Consider the following 15,794-nt stretch of genomic DNA (forward strand, 5'->3'; position numbering starts at 1 on the left):
TGGATTATAGGGTGATCAAAACAAGATTGGCCATTCCAAACAGCAAGTCTCCAGCACGGGTGTGTTTCACAAATTCTGATTCTCTCCAGTGTAGTGAGATCTCCTCCCCGTCGTGGAAAAGTTCCTGATAGAGCAGGAAGGGAGGGAGACGAAGCCACATCAAGGCTCTGAGGAAGAGGCTGTGCTGAACAAAAGAACAGAGCCAGAGGACTGCCGTCTGGTGCAGGGAGGGAGGAGTAAACAGAACAGACACCAAAGTCTTCTTTCTAGGATGCTCCCAGCCTCACCTCCCTCTCACGCTCTCACCCCGCAAAGTCATCATACAGCAGTGTCCACCAGTAAAGAGGTGCAAGATGGGCTCCAGCAGCATTCCTGGAACAGCGAGGAAAACCGAAGAACATCCCTCCACATTGTGGGGGAGCGATACTAGACTGGACTGGACCACTGCTTGTTCAAGGAGAATAAGTAGAAAAAGAAGTAACACAGGACCTAACGAAAAATTCTGCAACATAAAAGAGGAAATGAGTGTTTAGCATTCAAGAGGTAGAGAACATAGATATTTCAGAAAAAGATTTACTAGAGAAAGCAAAACGTAAACTTTAGACCATATTTGCTTCTCTCGGTGAAGTAAAATCAAACGGTTCTCTGTGAAACAAGAGATGCAAATTGAGATAGTGAGAAAAGAGCGAGTTGTTGAGGAAGCTGGAAGAGTTAAGAAAACGGAAGAGGAAATTCACATGGCAAAATGAAAACTAGGATTAGCGGAATCCCAAGAAATATGATAAGGGTCATCCAAGCCCCTTAATGGCCTTGAATGAAAGGCTAAGGTCAAGGATTATAAAAATAAGGGAAAACTTGAAACAACACTGGAGAAAAGGAGGGAAAGCAATTGTAACACACATTTCAATGAGCTTTTTAAAGATACAATGTAGACAGATCAAACTACCAACCCACAGGGGATCAAGGATCTAATCACAATTCCCACTTGACTATCTGCTCTTTCTGAGAAAGGGGAGAGGGATGGAGGGGTTCAGGAAGTGCAACGATCCTGGTAGAGCAGTACAGCAGTCTCCTATTTAAGAGGGGAAAATCCAAAGGCAAGAGATGTCATGAGAGCTTTCTGAGTCGGGGTTCAATCAGAGAAGCAGAATCAATATATAGGACTGATAATAGGGACTAGAATCTCCACAGTCACAGGAGCTGGTGGGGAAGTCTCTGCAGAAGTGCTGCTTTGCATCAGATCTTGGGCTGGAGTTGCTCTGGATCACCTGGACTGGGAGCGAGGAAAGAGAGCTGAGTGTGAAATGGAGAAGAGTGAAGACAGAAGGGATTTCCTCCTTCTCCTCCCAGAATGGCTGGAACCCACACGGACAAGCTAGAACCACGTGTGTCTCTCATCAGCACCAACCTCAAAGATGCAGATGACCTGCCGGAGCAGTCGGTGCCTTTCACCACAGAGCCGCACACATGCCTGGTCCAGGGCTCAGAGGAGCTGAAGGAGGAGCTCTAGTGTGAGCTGAAGGAGCTGAGGGTCGGGATACAGCCCAATGCCAACAGGACAGGCTAGCAGATCAGAAACCACAGGCATGAACTCCACAGCACGCGGTGCCCTTCACTCACCTCCAGAGCATGGATAATGGCAGCTCTTTCTCTTCCACTTGCCAAATCTTACACCTCTCTCTTTTGTGGCCAACCACGACCCAGACCCACACAGAAAAGGGGGTACTGTGTGTAGCTATGTTAACACAGTACAAAGCTCCCCGTCAAGGACACAAAGACCCTTTACTCAGAATCTCTCCTCACTACAGATCCATAACATTCCTATGTGTCTGCCCAGGCGATTGAAGGCCATGTCTGACTACCAAACACCAGAAGGCTGCCGCTGGATGGGCTTCTTGCTGATGCTACAAGATTCAACCTCAGCAGAGAAGTATTCAACCCACTTCTTCACGGTGCAACCGGCTCCCCCACACCTCATCCCCAAAGGCTGCAAGAGGTATCAAGAGAAAGGATGCCAGGCAGCCCCAGCCACACTGAGGAGGCTGCTGGAGTGCAACCAAGGTTGGGACAGTGATGCAGAACGTTGGCAAACAGAGGAAAGCGCAGTAAGACATTTCCCTTTTGCCTGCTGTTGCTCCAAGTCCAGCTGCCCCTTCCTCAGCCTATAAATTTCCAAACAAGTAATGTAAATTTACAAATAATACAAAAATCCCAGAAGATTTGTAGGGAAGATTCTCATGACATTCGCATGTCTAATATTTAAGATGAGAATAGAATTCATACATGAATGCTATTCCTGGGCGTACACGGGCCCAGAACTCCCCGCTCATTTGAAAATCAACAAATAGATGGGAGCGTTGGGAATTGGACCTATGAAAACATGCTTTAACCTAAAAGAAGGAGATAGAATTCTGAAAGAAAAAAAGCAGGGGAGGATATTTAATTTTTTAAAAGTCTGGCTTCAGGAAATTAAAGTAAATGTTAGGGAAAGAATTGCTTTGCCCTTTAAGGAAAAGGATTTTAAAAGGTCTTTATAAAACAAGAAAAGAAATATGTCAAAAATACATGATGAAAGACGTCAGTGAAAATTGAAGGAAAAGATGAAGATAATTTTCTTAAAAGAGAAAATTTTAAAATATCACAGCTAGTCTGAAGCAAGAACATGGTAAAGTTCCCAGTTAGGTGGTCAATACATCATAAAGACAATTTGATGGGAATCCACTCTTCCCTGTTCACTCAGCTGCACCGTGATCCGCTGTGGGTGGCCGTCCGCTGATGCGACAGAGCATTTCCGTAAGAGTGTACGTGCAGGAAAAGCTGAGAAAGGCCAGCCCTCCTCAGAGACAACATGGCTGTGCTTTCTAAAAGCCCCCAGACATTAGGGAAAATACAAGCTAGAAATCATTAAAGAAAAATCTCAGCCAACTACTACATGGTTGCTTGACAAGGAATGCAACTGCTTTCCTTTACCCCATTTTTTGAGAAAGTTCGATGTTTTTCCTTTTCCTAGGACAGTTTATGTGTTTAGACATAGTCATCTATGGAAAAGAATTTCTTTCCCAGAGAAAGCATAACAGAGCAAGACCGGGCAGCTCTAGAGTTTGTATCCCAATTGCAACCCATCTAATGATCAGTTCCTCTTCCAAAAGGATTCGTCGGGGTGACAATCTGTCTTCACTTATTGCAAGAGGCAACCATTGCAAGGGACAACCCCACCCGCCAGCCCGCCTGTGAATCTCTCAGACTGTCTAAATGAATCACAGAGCATTACGTGACCCCTGATGGACCTCTCAGAGCATCTGCTCAGTTTCAGGCTTATTAGCAGCTGATGATTTCACGAAGAATTCAACAACAATGAAAAAAACATTTGTTCTCATGTCTCAACAAATTCAGTTGTTATTCAGATAATTGGAAACAATCTATTCTTGGGCATCTTTTCTAAATGACATTTTCCAGTCCCGAAACGTATTTCTAAACTTCAAACGAAAGCCTTTGGAGCCACTAAAACAATATAACAGGCATGTAAATAAATCTCAGAAATGGAAAAGTCTCTCTTATAAAATCCAGAGCTAAAAACTTGATAACTTAGAAAAGGGAGCTCGGCCTTGCCAATGGGACTCATACATAACACTTTCAGACGTGCTTGGGGATAATAATGTCTCAGAATAGAATTCACTTAGTTGGGGGAAAAATTTCTTTAATTGATGATGTAGGAAACAAATGTTTTTGTTCCTGTAAGCTAAGCCATCTGATGATTTCTGTTAAAACTTCCTGGGATTTATAACTAAGTTTTACTCTTTTCTTTTTTTAACTGAAAGAGATCTGTGTTTTTGTTTTGGTTTTTTGAGGAAGATTGGCCCAGAACTAACATTTGTTGCCAATCTTGCTCTTTTCTTCTTTTTTTTCCTCCCCAAAGCCCCAGTATATAGTTGTCTATCCTAGTTGTATGTCCTTCTAGTTCCTCTATGTGGGACGCTGCCCCAGCATGGCTTGATGATCGATGAGTAGGTCCACACCCAGGATCCAAATAGTTGGGAACCCTGAACCCCGGGCCGCTGAAGCGGAAGGCTCAAACAACTGCTGTGCCAATGGGCCGCCCCGAGGTTTGTGTTTTATACAAAAAGGTCTTCACTTGCTACTTCTCTCCCTTCCCCTTCATTACCTTCCTTCTCCCACCACACAGATCCTGTAAGCAGCTGGTCTAGGAAATACGAGTTCTAGCTCATTTTGACATTAGAGCTTGATTTTTTTTTTTAACGTTCCAATTGTAAGCATTTCAGGGATTTTTAGTCATTTTATCTATCTATCTATGATCTATTTATCTATACATATGCTGGCTTAACTTAAAATCATCTAGCACATCGAAAGCCTCTAATCAAATTGTCAGAGGAAGTAAAACACCTGCGAGTAATTTATCCCCTTGCATTCAGAAAACGACATCCCTGCTGCAGCTCCCTTTCTGCCCGGCCCTCTGGAGTCCAGAGGAGTGGACAATCAGAGAGGAATTCGGGAGGTGAGTCTGAGGCTCTCCTGCTGGGAACAAGGAGCAGCGATTAAGGCCTCACCTTGAACTCATCACCAAAATGAGTGCCAGGTGGACTTGGGAGGAAATTTTTAAAAATTAGACCAAGAAAACCATAAAGAGACCATAGATAAATTGGATCACATTAAGAACTCATTTTGCCAATGATAATAAAAATGCATTAAATCAATATAACTGAAAAGAGAGCGACTTCTATTTGACAACATACTGAATGTTTTTAAATCACATTCTTTTTGATCAAGTAATTTCACTTCTGGAAAATTAATTCTAAAGAAACGATGCTAAAAGCAGAAAAAACATCAATAGCAAAAAATGTATGTGGGAGGACAAAATGGATGTTTGAGAAATGGGGCAAAATTGAATACTTCATGTTCTAGATGGAATATTCCATTCAATGGCCTATTGGTAAAATATTTTCACAAAAATTTGAAAAAAAAATGGACATTGCTTTAGATATACAATTGATGGAAAGGTTAAGAGAAATGCATATATATAGTAAAATTGCAAAATATATAAATACAAAGAAAAATATACATTTGATAAAAAGCTGAAAATGTTAACAGTTAATATCATTAAGCAATATTGTTCTAGGTGATTTTTCCTATGTCTAATTTTCCTATTGTTTCCATTTTTTATTTAATGTCTACACATTACTTTCATAAAAAATATTTAGAAATCTACATTTCTTTAAAATTAGGTAAAATATGGGTATAATTGATTCATATCAAAAGTAGTAGTTATTCCTATTTAATTATCCCAGTTAATTTACAATTTGGATATTAAAAATCATTAAATATGTTCAGATTAATCCATTTTATCTCACCCAAACTGTCAAACAGAATTATCTGGATAAAAACGAAAACAAAATAATTAGGTTTGCACTAATTTGTTATAATAAATCCCTGTAGGACCTCAAAATTTGCTATTACCTCTCTATATTCCCCCAAAACACAAATATATACATGAAAAGAAGAGACAAAAATGCTCAAAATAGTTAGTTGCATAAAATTTATATACAATATTTCAAATTTTGAATAAATATTTCAAAACAATGCAGATGGGTCTTTGAAAAAAGTAGGATGAAAGTCTTTGAAATGCTCAGAAATAGTCCGTATAAGTAAAGATCTCTAAGAGAATGCCAAAAAAAAAAACCCTCAGGGTGCTAGAAAAAATCCTATTATATATGCCATTTTGTCCATTTGATAAACACAAATTTTATCTGGTCAAATGGCCTCAGGCAAATTAGTGGACAGGTGACGTGATCTCACAGGCCTCCAGGTCCATCTCTGTGCGAAGGCTCGCCCTGGCATCTGGGTGCGAAGGCTCGCCCTGGCATCTGGGTGCGAAGGCTCGCCCTGGCATCTGGGTGCGAAGGCTCGCCCTGGCATCTGGGCCTCTGCTCTGTTCCCTGCCCTGAGCTCTAGGTCTGAACAACTGTCTGACAGCCCCTGAACCTCAGAACCCGCCAAGGGCTCTGGTTCCCCTTTGCCAGTCCAGTGTGCGGCCGATAGTAGGAGCTACCTAATTATTTGCTAATGGAGTAATGAAGAAATGAATGAATGAATGAAGTCCCTCTCCTAAGCCCCACTCCTGGAGTTGCAGATGGATTTCCTTTCTGCCCCACTGTCTGGTGCCATTGTTTATTCGCCCGTTTGCTGAGTCTCTAGTGTACCAGGTGGCCTGTTCCACAGACAGGGCCACTTCTATTTCAGTCCTGCACCTTCCCGTTTGGTTAATGTACCACTAACCTTTCTGCAAACAAACCATTTCTTGTGTTAATTAGAAAATAGAGGTTTATATTGTGAAACTGTGGGAAAGTCCTGGACTTGGGGATGAATTCTTCGACGGAGAATCCTGGTGAATGGTAGTCGTGAACGGCTGAAAATGGGAACCTGCAGTGATAAGGAAAGTGGGTACCCCTCCGCCTGTGGCTACGGAAGGGGGAGCTGCTGATCTTCACCCAGAGTCCAGGAGGGGCTAGGCATCCCTTTTCACAGTGCATGATTTCTTTTCAGAACATCTGCGTGAGGATCTAATCTCCCTCAAATTCTCACTTCTTACCATGAAGCTCTAGGAAGCCTCTTAATTTCTCTTGGCCCCAGTCTCATAGGATCATCATGCTGGTTAACGTAATCACACTTAGTAAGTGCAAAGTATAAGAAAAATGTTAATTTGATTATTATTACTACGCTGAAGTATTTAGGGGTGACACGTCATTACTTCTGAAACCTACTTTTAAGTGGTGTCGGGAGAAAAAGGATAGAGATAGAAAAAAGCAAATGTGGCAAAATGTTAGCAGTTTGTAAATCTAGGTTAGGAGTATACGATTTTGTGCCACCGTTCAATCAACATTTCTGTAGGTTTTTCAAAATAGAAAAAAAAGCTGAGAAAAAATAAAAACAAATACAATGTTATGACCGTGCCTCTCCTGGACACTACTGTGTGAACACAGGCAAGATTCTTACCCCTGCTAAGCCTCTTTCTTGAGAGGGAAAAATGGGAATAAATAAGCTATGCTTTAAATGCTCTTCAAGTATTTTGTGAAGACGGTGGTAATAGATGTAAAAGCTTTGGAAACCACAGAGCCCTGTCTGGGCACAAGGGTCACAGATGTGATCATTCGGGTAGCACCAGCTGATCCCTGGATCAACCTGGCTGAGCCTCCCCCCTCAGCCGTCAGGCCTCCAGCCAATCCACGCTGCCGCAGCCACCTTACCATTGCATATGCATGACGGGCCTCCCGGCTTCTCCCCTGCTCGGAGCACTGGCTCCGGACTCGCAGTCCCGTTCCTGAGAACTGGAGGGCAGAGCAACGTGCAGCGCCTGTTCAGAAACCTCCATTGGAGAAGCCCCCTGCCTGCCGGCTTCCCAGGGCCCTGCCTTCCCCTACTGATCGTTGCAGCAGGTCGGCTCCCATGAAACCCTCAAAGGCGTCCCAGCGCAGTAGAAGCATCCGGAGAAATGCCAGCCAGCACTACTTCTACCAGGAGTCCCTGCTGCTCAGGTGAGCCAGTCCCATCCTTTCGCTGGGCAGAGGAGGCAGGTGTGTGAGGAAGGGAAGCCAGGGTCACTAGAGCCTTGCTTACATCTGACCAGAGGACACAGTCCCCATCCTGCTCGGTTCTCCTTCAGAAGGAACCAGGAAACTCCTTTCTCCAGGTTCTTGTACAACTGGGTTGGCAACCTCAGCAATGTGCACAGAGGGCTCCACCTGTTTGTTGACCAGGGGATCCGAATCCAAAAGCTGTACTCCAACCTGGCTTCATTGCTGGTCAATCCCACAGGCACGCTGTATCTGTTTTCTCTCTTTTTACTCAACCAGCAATGACAAGAGAGAGTAGATAATACATCTGTCATAATAAACAAGGTGTCTGTTGGAAAAGTCTTTAGGCTCGTTAGAAGTGGGGGGAGTGCTATTTGAATTGTTAAATATTTATAAAGGTATATTAAAACCTCCATTAATTTGGAGAATTGGAGAAAATTCTTCATTCAGTAAGCAAAAACAATCTGAATTAGAGAAAAGCAAAGCAATTATTTTCTCTTACTTTTAAGTGCATCATTGATCAAATAGACATAGCCACCTAGTCTTATCTCCTCCTGAAAAGGCACATTAGGATTAGCATGTTAATTGTTACTGGGAATAAATTGTTGCTGTATGTTAAAAGAAATTGTTCTCCTAGAGAGTAACTACTTCCCTGAAATATTTGTCCACAAAATTCATTTACCTAATTTCTTGTTCATAGAAACTGCTGCCTATTCTGCATCCATTATCTCAGGCTTCAAATGAATCGAAGTGGGAGTGTAGGGAGGGGTCTCTGGGTGACAGAGTTTGGTTTCTATTTATTTTACCTCCAGAGTTGGGGGACAAGGAGGTCTCTAAAATTGGCTGATTATTTCAATGATCCTGAACAAGAAATTGCTGCTATTTAGGAATTGTATATAAGCACACTCTTGTCTCCTTTTACCGTGTCTTCTGATAGCTTTCATCCTGAGAAACCATTCTCTTTCACTGACCCACTGAATGTAACAAACGTGTTCCAGTGGGCTGCTCACACTGCCTAATTCTCTCTCTACCTCCCCGGATCCCTCTCTTTCTACACACACACACACACACACACACACTTCATACAGATGACCCTTGGGCAGTGAGATGCTGAACTTGCCCAGGGCAAGAATATCTTTGCTGGAAACAATTCTACTAATCAGATTTCCTCTTTAATGCCCTGATCCATTCAGCAACTTGGATGATAGCTTTAATGCTGATGAAACAGGGGACAGCAACGATCCAGAACAAATCTTCCAGAATATACAGTTTCAGAAAGATCTCATGGCAAACATTCGCTGCAGACCCTGGACCATGGGACAGAAGCTGAGGGCACTGAGGTAAGGGCCTCGACAGCAATTATTGATTATTGCAGACGTGATTTCTGCTAAACCCCCTGCCCTGCCCATGGCAACAAGCAGGAAGACCCATGTGAGCAGTCACTCCTGACCTGACTTAGAGGAGTCACAAAGATGTCTGAGGGGTCCAGCTGGTCCAGACAGGGCCTCAAGGTGCCCTGTTCCTCTGTGCGCATGCCTGTATATGTTTGTCTGGGTTGGGTACGTGTGTGGGTGGAAAATTTTCGTTTTCTACCTCCTTTTCAAACACTAGATTTTAATATTGCGTCTAGAGGTGAACAAGATAGGGTAACTCGCTAGAGACAGGTGTATAATCTAGAAGGAAAATAGATGTTAATTTTACCTGGTTGGCTGTTACCTCCCTCTGAGGGGAAAAATCTCTACAGGAAACCAGATTATCATCATACTCAGAGTCATCCTGGAGAGCCTGTTTAGACAATCGCGAAGAGAGAAAGATCTGAAGACAGATTGCCTGAATTTCGAGACTACCTCTCCCAGTCACTAGCTATGCTACACTGGGTAGTTTTCTTATTTTCTCAGAATACCAGTTCCTTTCTCTTTAAAGCTGAAGTGATGATGAAGAATAGCTCCCACCTCCTGCAGCAGTGTTTCCAAAAATGTCCACTGCTAAGCAATCAGGGTGCTGTTAGAGATTCGACACCCTTGGTTGCCCTCGAACCTACTGAATCGGAAATTATGGAGAAGGCCTCAGCATTTTTAACACCATTCAGATTGATTCTTTTGCATACTAAAGCTTGAGTTCCGCTGATAGGCATTCAAGGACTAAGTGAGATAGCTCATGTGGATGCAGAGCATCACATCTGGTATACAGCAGTCATTCCCTGGGGTGGGTAATAATTGGTGATGCTGATGCCGGGGGTCACAGCAAAGGGAGTCAGCAGAATGGTGTTAGTGACCGCACCACTGAGCTACTCTGACCCAGGAAGTGGACCTTCCTGGAGAAACAGGTGCACCTGATCATCAGGCACCCACTGTGTGGACAGGATTAGAACCACCGTCGTATCTTTCTGTTCAGTGCCCTTCTCCAGACGTCAAGCAGATAGCCCTTTCTCTCCATCTCGATGCTCAGGCTTGCATTTCTTTCCCATCAAATCATACCTTCATTAGATTTCCACTCCAGGCACTGTTTTTCCAGTCTGGCCAAAGATGCAGCCTGCACCTCAGGTGGCTGTAGCAGATAGCTAAGGTCATCCATAGTTTTCACTCTCAGAGGTTTCCAATTAATTCTCATGTCTGTTATCAGCTCTCATCACTTCCACCTCTTTGAGTAAGGATGGCATTTTTCAGAGAAGAGGACTGATACTCAGAGATGTTGAGTGTCTTGCCCCAGGACACACAGCTTCTGAGTGCTGGAACTGAGCTTCAAAAACCTAGGCTTTCTGACTCCCACTCCAACATTCTAGTCTATTGAAACAGAGGAACTCTGCCAAAGGACTCATTGGAGCAATTTACTTTAAAAAAGGCGTGTGTTCCATTAGAATTTTTAAAAATCGTACAGAAATGCTGATGATTGATGATTATCTGAACAGTGAGAGATTAAGCCTTTTTAACCTGCAGGAGGAGCAGGGCAAATGATATCTGTTCTGTCAAGGCATTCAGAAACAAAACAACAAACCAAGCCTTCTGCCGTGGTGCCCGCTCCAGCGCTCAGCTGGGGCCCCGAGACGGCCGGCGCCGGCCTCTGAGCACCTGCATTTGTCATCCCCTGTCACACGTGTCTCCTGTCCTCACCTTGAGAAGCTGCTGGAGCGACGCATTCACTCATCGTACCTTGTGAGCTCATCCCGGTGCCTCCACGGCGGGCGCAGAGCAGTGAAGCCTGACTGCGCGGGGATGGCGGCAGCGTGGCGGACACGGACAGAGCCGGCTCTAGCTCCCGGCCTGGAGCAACAGCCACCGGCTGGGGATCCAGTGCACGCTCGTTTCCCTTGTAGAGAAGCAAGTGGTCAGCGCCATTGAAATCAACACTGTCTGTGAAGGGGCCTGGGTTAGGTCCGGTCACCCCCACCTCAGTACCGGCTCACCTCTCTATCACAGCCCTGACCACACCCACTCTCTCGGTTATGATCACTTTAGGTCTCCGTCATGGCTGCTAGCTAGTGGGCTCTGCCAGGGCAACACCTCTGTTACGCACTTCCAGATTCCACTATGCTTGACCCAAAATGTACGCAGGAAATGTTTGCAGAAAAAAAAATATAAGTAATTAAATGAAATAAATTATTATTTAATTTTCATAGGCCTCTATCTTTTAGATGCTGTATACGGTAGGACATCGACTCTTATCCTTGCCTGCATTTCTGGTTCTGACCAGAATGAAGCCAGTGTACTGGCTGGGCTATGAAGATAGGGTGATTGCAATGCAGGCAGACAGGTCCAAAACCCAGCACTCTAGTTAGGTCCTGTTTTGAAGCGATCACTCTGTTTATGGAAAAGAGAATCAGCAAGTTCCTTGTGTCTCTCAAGGAAGGACTTGGAAACAGTGGGTGTCGCTAGGAGGCTGTTTGGGGTGCACACGCAGGGACTCCCAAACAGGTAAACTGGTGGAACTAGCACGTTGAGTGATTCAGAACTGAGTTCTCATAATCAAGCAGAGGGTGGGCAACCATGGATGCTGGTGATCTCATCAGTGTCGTATCAGATGAGGTCACCTTGAAGGTGACATTCATCTCTAAGAGTCTTCGACGTCAATCTGTCCTATGGCACTAACATTTATTTCTAATCCTGTTGTTCTTTTAGGCTGGATTTAACCGTCTACCTCAATGAATTCAGTCCATTTTCAAGGATTAATCATTTAGGCAGGGACATTAAATCAACTCTTCGAAGTGGTCAGTGTGTCAGTAGTTTGTTTGGGTTGAATTAGGTTGCTTGTGGCTACACAGACACAGCTTTCTTGCTCCCATTATCCAGACACCACCGTTTTCTCGAAATAGATTCTTTGAAGCTTGGTCTGACTTTTTGCTTTCAGAGTATTCACTGCAGGAGGAGGGCTGCTGAGATTAAGGGGAGGAGCTGAGACACTCCTGCCTGCTGCCAGGATTTCCAAAGCTAATGGTCCCCAACCAACAACCAGAATCAGGAAACAGCTTTAAGAAATTTTGTTGTAACTCATTTTGGTATTAATTCATTATTTTCTATGATTTCATCCATTTAAATGTTAAAGAAAATATTTTTTAAGGGAGCTTTCTGGTTACCAAAAGTCAGGAAATGAAAGAGTTGAGTCCCACCGCCCTCCCACAGCATCGTGTCCTATGTCGCTGGGCTACCTGCTCCCGGGGCACTTGCATATATTTCGCCAAGATTCTAAGTGTGATAACACGGTGCTCACCGTCACGTTTTTCTTCTCCCAGACGAGCGAAGGAGATTGTGCTGAAGTTTGAAGGGAGGCTGACCAGGACCCGAGGCTACCAAGCAGCAGGTGCAGAGGTAAAGAGCATACACGCGTGGGCGCTCCCACCCCTTCCTGGGGTCTCCGGGCCGGGGGAAGTGGCACCTGTCATTGCACTTGTCATCGTACGTGGTGGTGAATATCAGTCACGGGCGGCTGTGGAGCCGGACGAGCTGGAAGGTTTGCATTTCCCAAAACTCGGATTTTAGTCCGACGCCATCACTTACCAATTGTGTGACCCTGGGTAAGCCTAATTCATTAGGAAAAGGATATCTTCCCTTGAGAGAATGATCTAGTATCTTTCCTAACTTAATCTCCTGTGCATAGATTTTATTCACTATCTCTCATAATGAAAAAGTTACATGCATATTCGCACGCTTATTTTATAACACAATGCTAAAGTTTTTGTTCGTTATTTTTCCCATTCAGTTCCTTAAAGCTAAACTTTAGTATATATTAAAATTATCTGTTTATAAAGACATTACAATAATTTTCATAAACGTTTAGAAGACAGAAAAAAATCATTTCTCCTTCCATGACCTCCTACTTCCTGATAGAGTGAGTAGCTTTTTAAAAATATCACATTTCTGTCATTGAATATATAATTTTCACATCAGAGTAATTATGGTATACAAACATTTTTGTCTTCTTTTTTCACTTAACAACATAACAGAAGGATTTTTCCATAATGCTATGTAGTTTTATACTTATTGTTTTCAATGACTATATACTATTCCATCAGATAAATGTATTTGATTTAATTAGTTATTTGCCTGCTGGTAAATATTTAAATTCCCTATAATTTTTCATTATTATTAATAACCCTGCAAAGAAAATCTTTGCACATATAGCTTTTCCTATTTTTTTTTTAATTCTTTCCCTAGGATAAATGTCAGAACTGCAACCACTATAGAAAAGAGTATGATCCAATTTTTTTGACTCTTAATAAATATTAATAAATTATTTTCCAAAAGCCTTAATACTTTATATTGCCATCTACAATGAAAGAGTTTGCTGTCTTCATAATACCTTAGCCAATATTGAATATTGTGTTTTTTAAAAGTTTCTTTTGACAGAAAAAAACTGACAGATGCACTCTTTTTAGATTCTCTGAAACAAAAAAAAAATATTATTAATAAAGTTTAAATTAAAGCTGGTCATAAATTTTACATAACTCAAAAATTATGAAATATCAAAGAATCCCCAAGGTTCTGCCTTGGCATTCTTTTCTTTTTACTCTTCACAGAGTCTTCCTGAAAACGAAATCCATTTTTATGACCAAAATTACTCATGACTTCTTATGCCTGTCACACTGTGATGGAGCTTATGGAATAAATATATGAAACAAAATCATCTTTTTATAAGCTTATGTGCTGCCAAGCTCTCTCCCTATTTTCTGTGAATAAACTGTATGAAATAACAAGGGAAAACCTTTGTGAAATAATATAAGCTCCTTCACTTGGGTTCAGACAAAAAGTAGTGGGACTGTCAGCAACAGTGAGCTCGATGTAGATTAAAGTGTAACTTGATGATGGGCTGAATTATTAGAAACAGAGTTTTTACGATCAGAAAGGTAATCCAAATTTTCAGCCCTACCTAGGGATTGCCCAGAAGTTTTCAGCCAGCACTTAACAGACACAGCCAGCCCAGCCCTTTCAGTATCACCAGTGGCCTTGCAGAAAGTGGTTCAATCCAGTTCAGTGTAGTCCATGTGCCACGCCTTGTGCTGAGCACAGGAGGTAAAGAAGTGGCTGAGACGCAGTTCCTTCTGTCTCCTGGAGATGCAGTGAAGCATCAAAGGAGGTCATCCTCCCACTGTGTCTTCCTAACACTTTGGGTCTTCTCCTCCCCATTCAAAACAGCATTCCTCCACCTTTGTATATTTATCATTTTTTTTTACACTGGAAATTTTGATATGGACCACTGAAGACCTACATCTGCTCCACCTGCAAAGTAGAGAAGAGAGAAGATACGTAGCCAGTCAGCATAGTGCCTGCTGCCCAGTGAGTTTTGTCTCTATTGATAGTCTTTGGTTTATATTATAAAAATGGTAACTGTTTTCCAAACAGTAAATTTTGTATGCTATAACCTCACATTCTCCCATGGCTCCCACCACTGAGATCCTAACCACACTAGCTCTGACTTCTCTCCAGAGTCACTGTTCCCAAGAGCAAGGCATCCTCTGGAGCCCTCCGTCTTTCCCACCTGCATCCTCGGTTCACATAGGTTTCTGCTTGATTCTGGCAGGAAAGCTCCGTGCCACAAACAGTCTACCTTTAGCACCAGCACATTTCTCTGTTTCTTATAAAAGCAAGGTCTGAGTGTGTGAGACCACCAGGACCCAAGAAGTCCCGTAGGCAGAAACGCGGCACTGGGCACATGGAACAGCAAGCCACAGGAGTCAGGACACAGGTCCTTCTGCCATTGTTAACCTGCTCTGGGTAAATGACTTTGAAGGTGATGTGGTTTTCATGTTTGATTCTTAAGATTCCTTCTAGCTCTAATAGTCTATGTCCTTCGTTTTCCCCATGATACCAACAAGGGAGGTCACCCTTCCCAAGAGCCTTCATGATGTGATTGGGCCAGAACACTTCCTCCATGCAGGAGTTCAAGGCACCTGCCTACCGTGGTCTATAGACTGATGGCCTCCTAACAGGCCCTCCTGCTGCCACTCATGTCCCTCTATAATCCATTCTCTTCTGGAAACATGGGAATCGGGGCAATCTTTGAAACAGTAAACCACTTCTGCCATCCTTTACTTAAATAATAGATAGATAGATAGATAGATAGATAGATAGATAGATAGATAGATAAAAAGGCTTTCATTACACTTAGAATTAAATCCAAATTCCTTCCCGTGGCCGTTGCCACCTGACCCAGCCGTTGTCTACCTGTTGGATCTCATCTTCCTCCTCTCTCCTCCATCCTCTTCTGTAAACTGCCCTGCTCATGCTAACCCACAGACTTGTACTGGCTGCTCTCCCCTCCTCGATAGCTCCTCTTCCAATTTATTATCTGTTTTTGAAATACTGACTTCTTTCCATTCAAGTCTCAGCTCAAGTACGACCTCCCCAAATAGACCTTCCCTGACCCCTTGTTCCAAAGAGCCTTCTCCCCGAGTCCTGATGGACTGTGTCCCCTGCGGCGCTGACTCGTTTGGTGCTGCCTCCCTTCTACCCAGATGCAAACTCTGCACCCACTGGCGTCCTGCATGTCTTGTTCACTATTTGCATCCACAGTCCTGGAAACACAGCACAGGTGCTCAGTACCCACTCTGAATGGATACGATTTTCATAAACTAGAATACATGTTGTTAGAACACATTTATTCCAGGTGAATTTATAAGCCTTTCCAAAGACGAAAGAATGAGCTTATTCTTAGTTACCAAAACTCTATAACTCGGGCCCACAATTAGGACCTATTTCTTCCAAGTCTGGTTTTGGG

General features: G+C 43.2%; 1 protein-coding gene across 1 annotated transcript in view; it reads left to right on the top strand.

Moving 5' to 3' along the window:
- Window positions 1–7,355: 7,355 nt before the first annotated feature.
- Window positions 7,356–15,794, top strand: part of TMC3 (transmembrane channel like 3) — a 42,519-nt gene continuing 34,080 nt past the window's right edge. Inside the window, exons 1-3 of the mRNA XM_004432001.2 lie at window positions 7,356–7,547; window positions 8,780–8,926; window positions 12,313–12,388. Of these exons, the coding sequence (XP_004432058.2) occupies window positions 7,459–7,547; window positions 8,780–8,926; window positions 12,313–12,388 (312 nt within the window). The 5' untranslated portion in view covers window positions 7,356–7,458. The remainder of the gene's footprint in view (window positions 7,548–8,779; window positions 8,927–12,312; window positions 12,389–15,794) is intronic.

The sequence above is a fragment of the Ceratotherium simum genome, chromosome 3 (genome assembly GCF_057802395.1).
Source record: "Ceratotherium simum simum isolate JZ-2026a chromosome 3, ASM5780239v1, whole genome shotgun sequence".
NCBI lineage: Eukaryota > Metazoa > Chordata > Mammalia > Perissodactyla > Rhinocerotidae > Ceratotherium > Ceratotherium simum.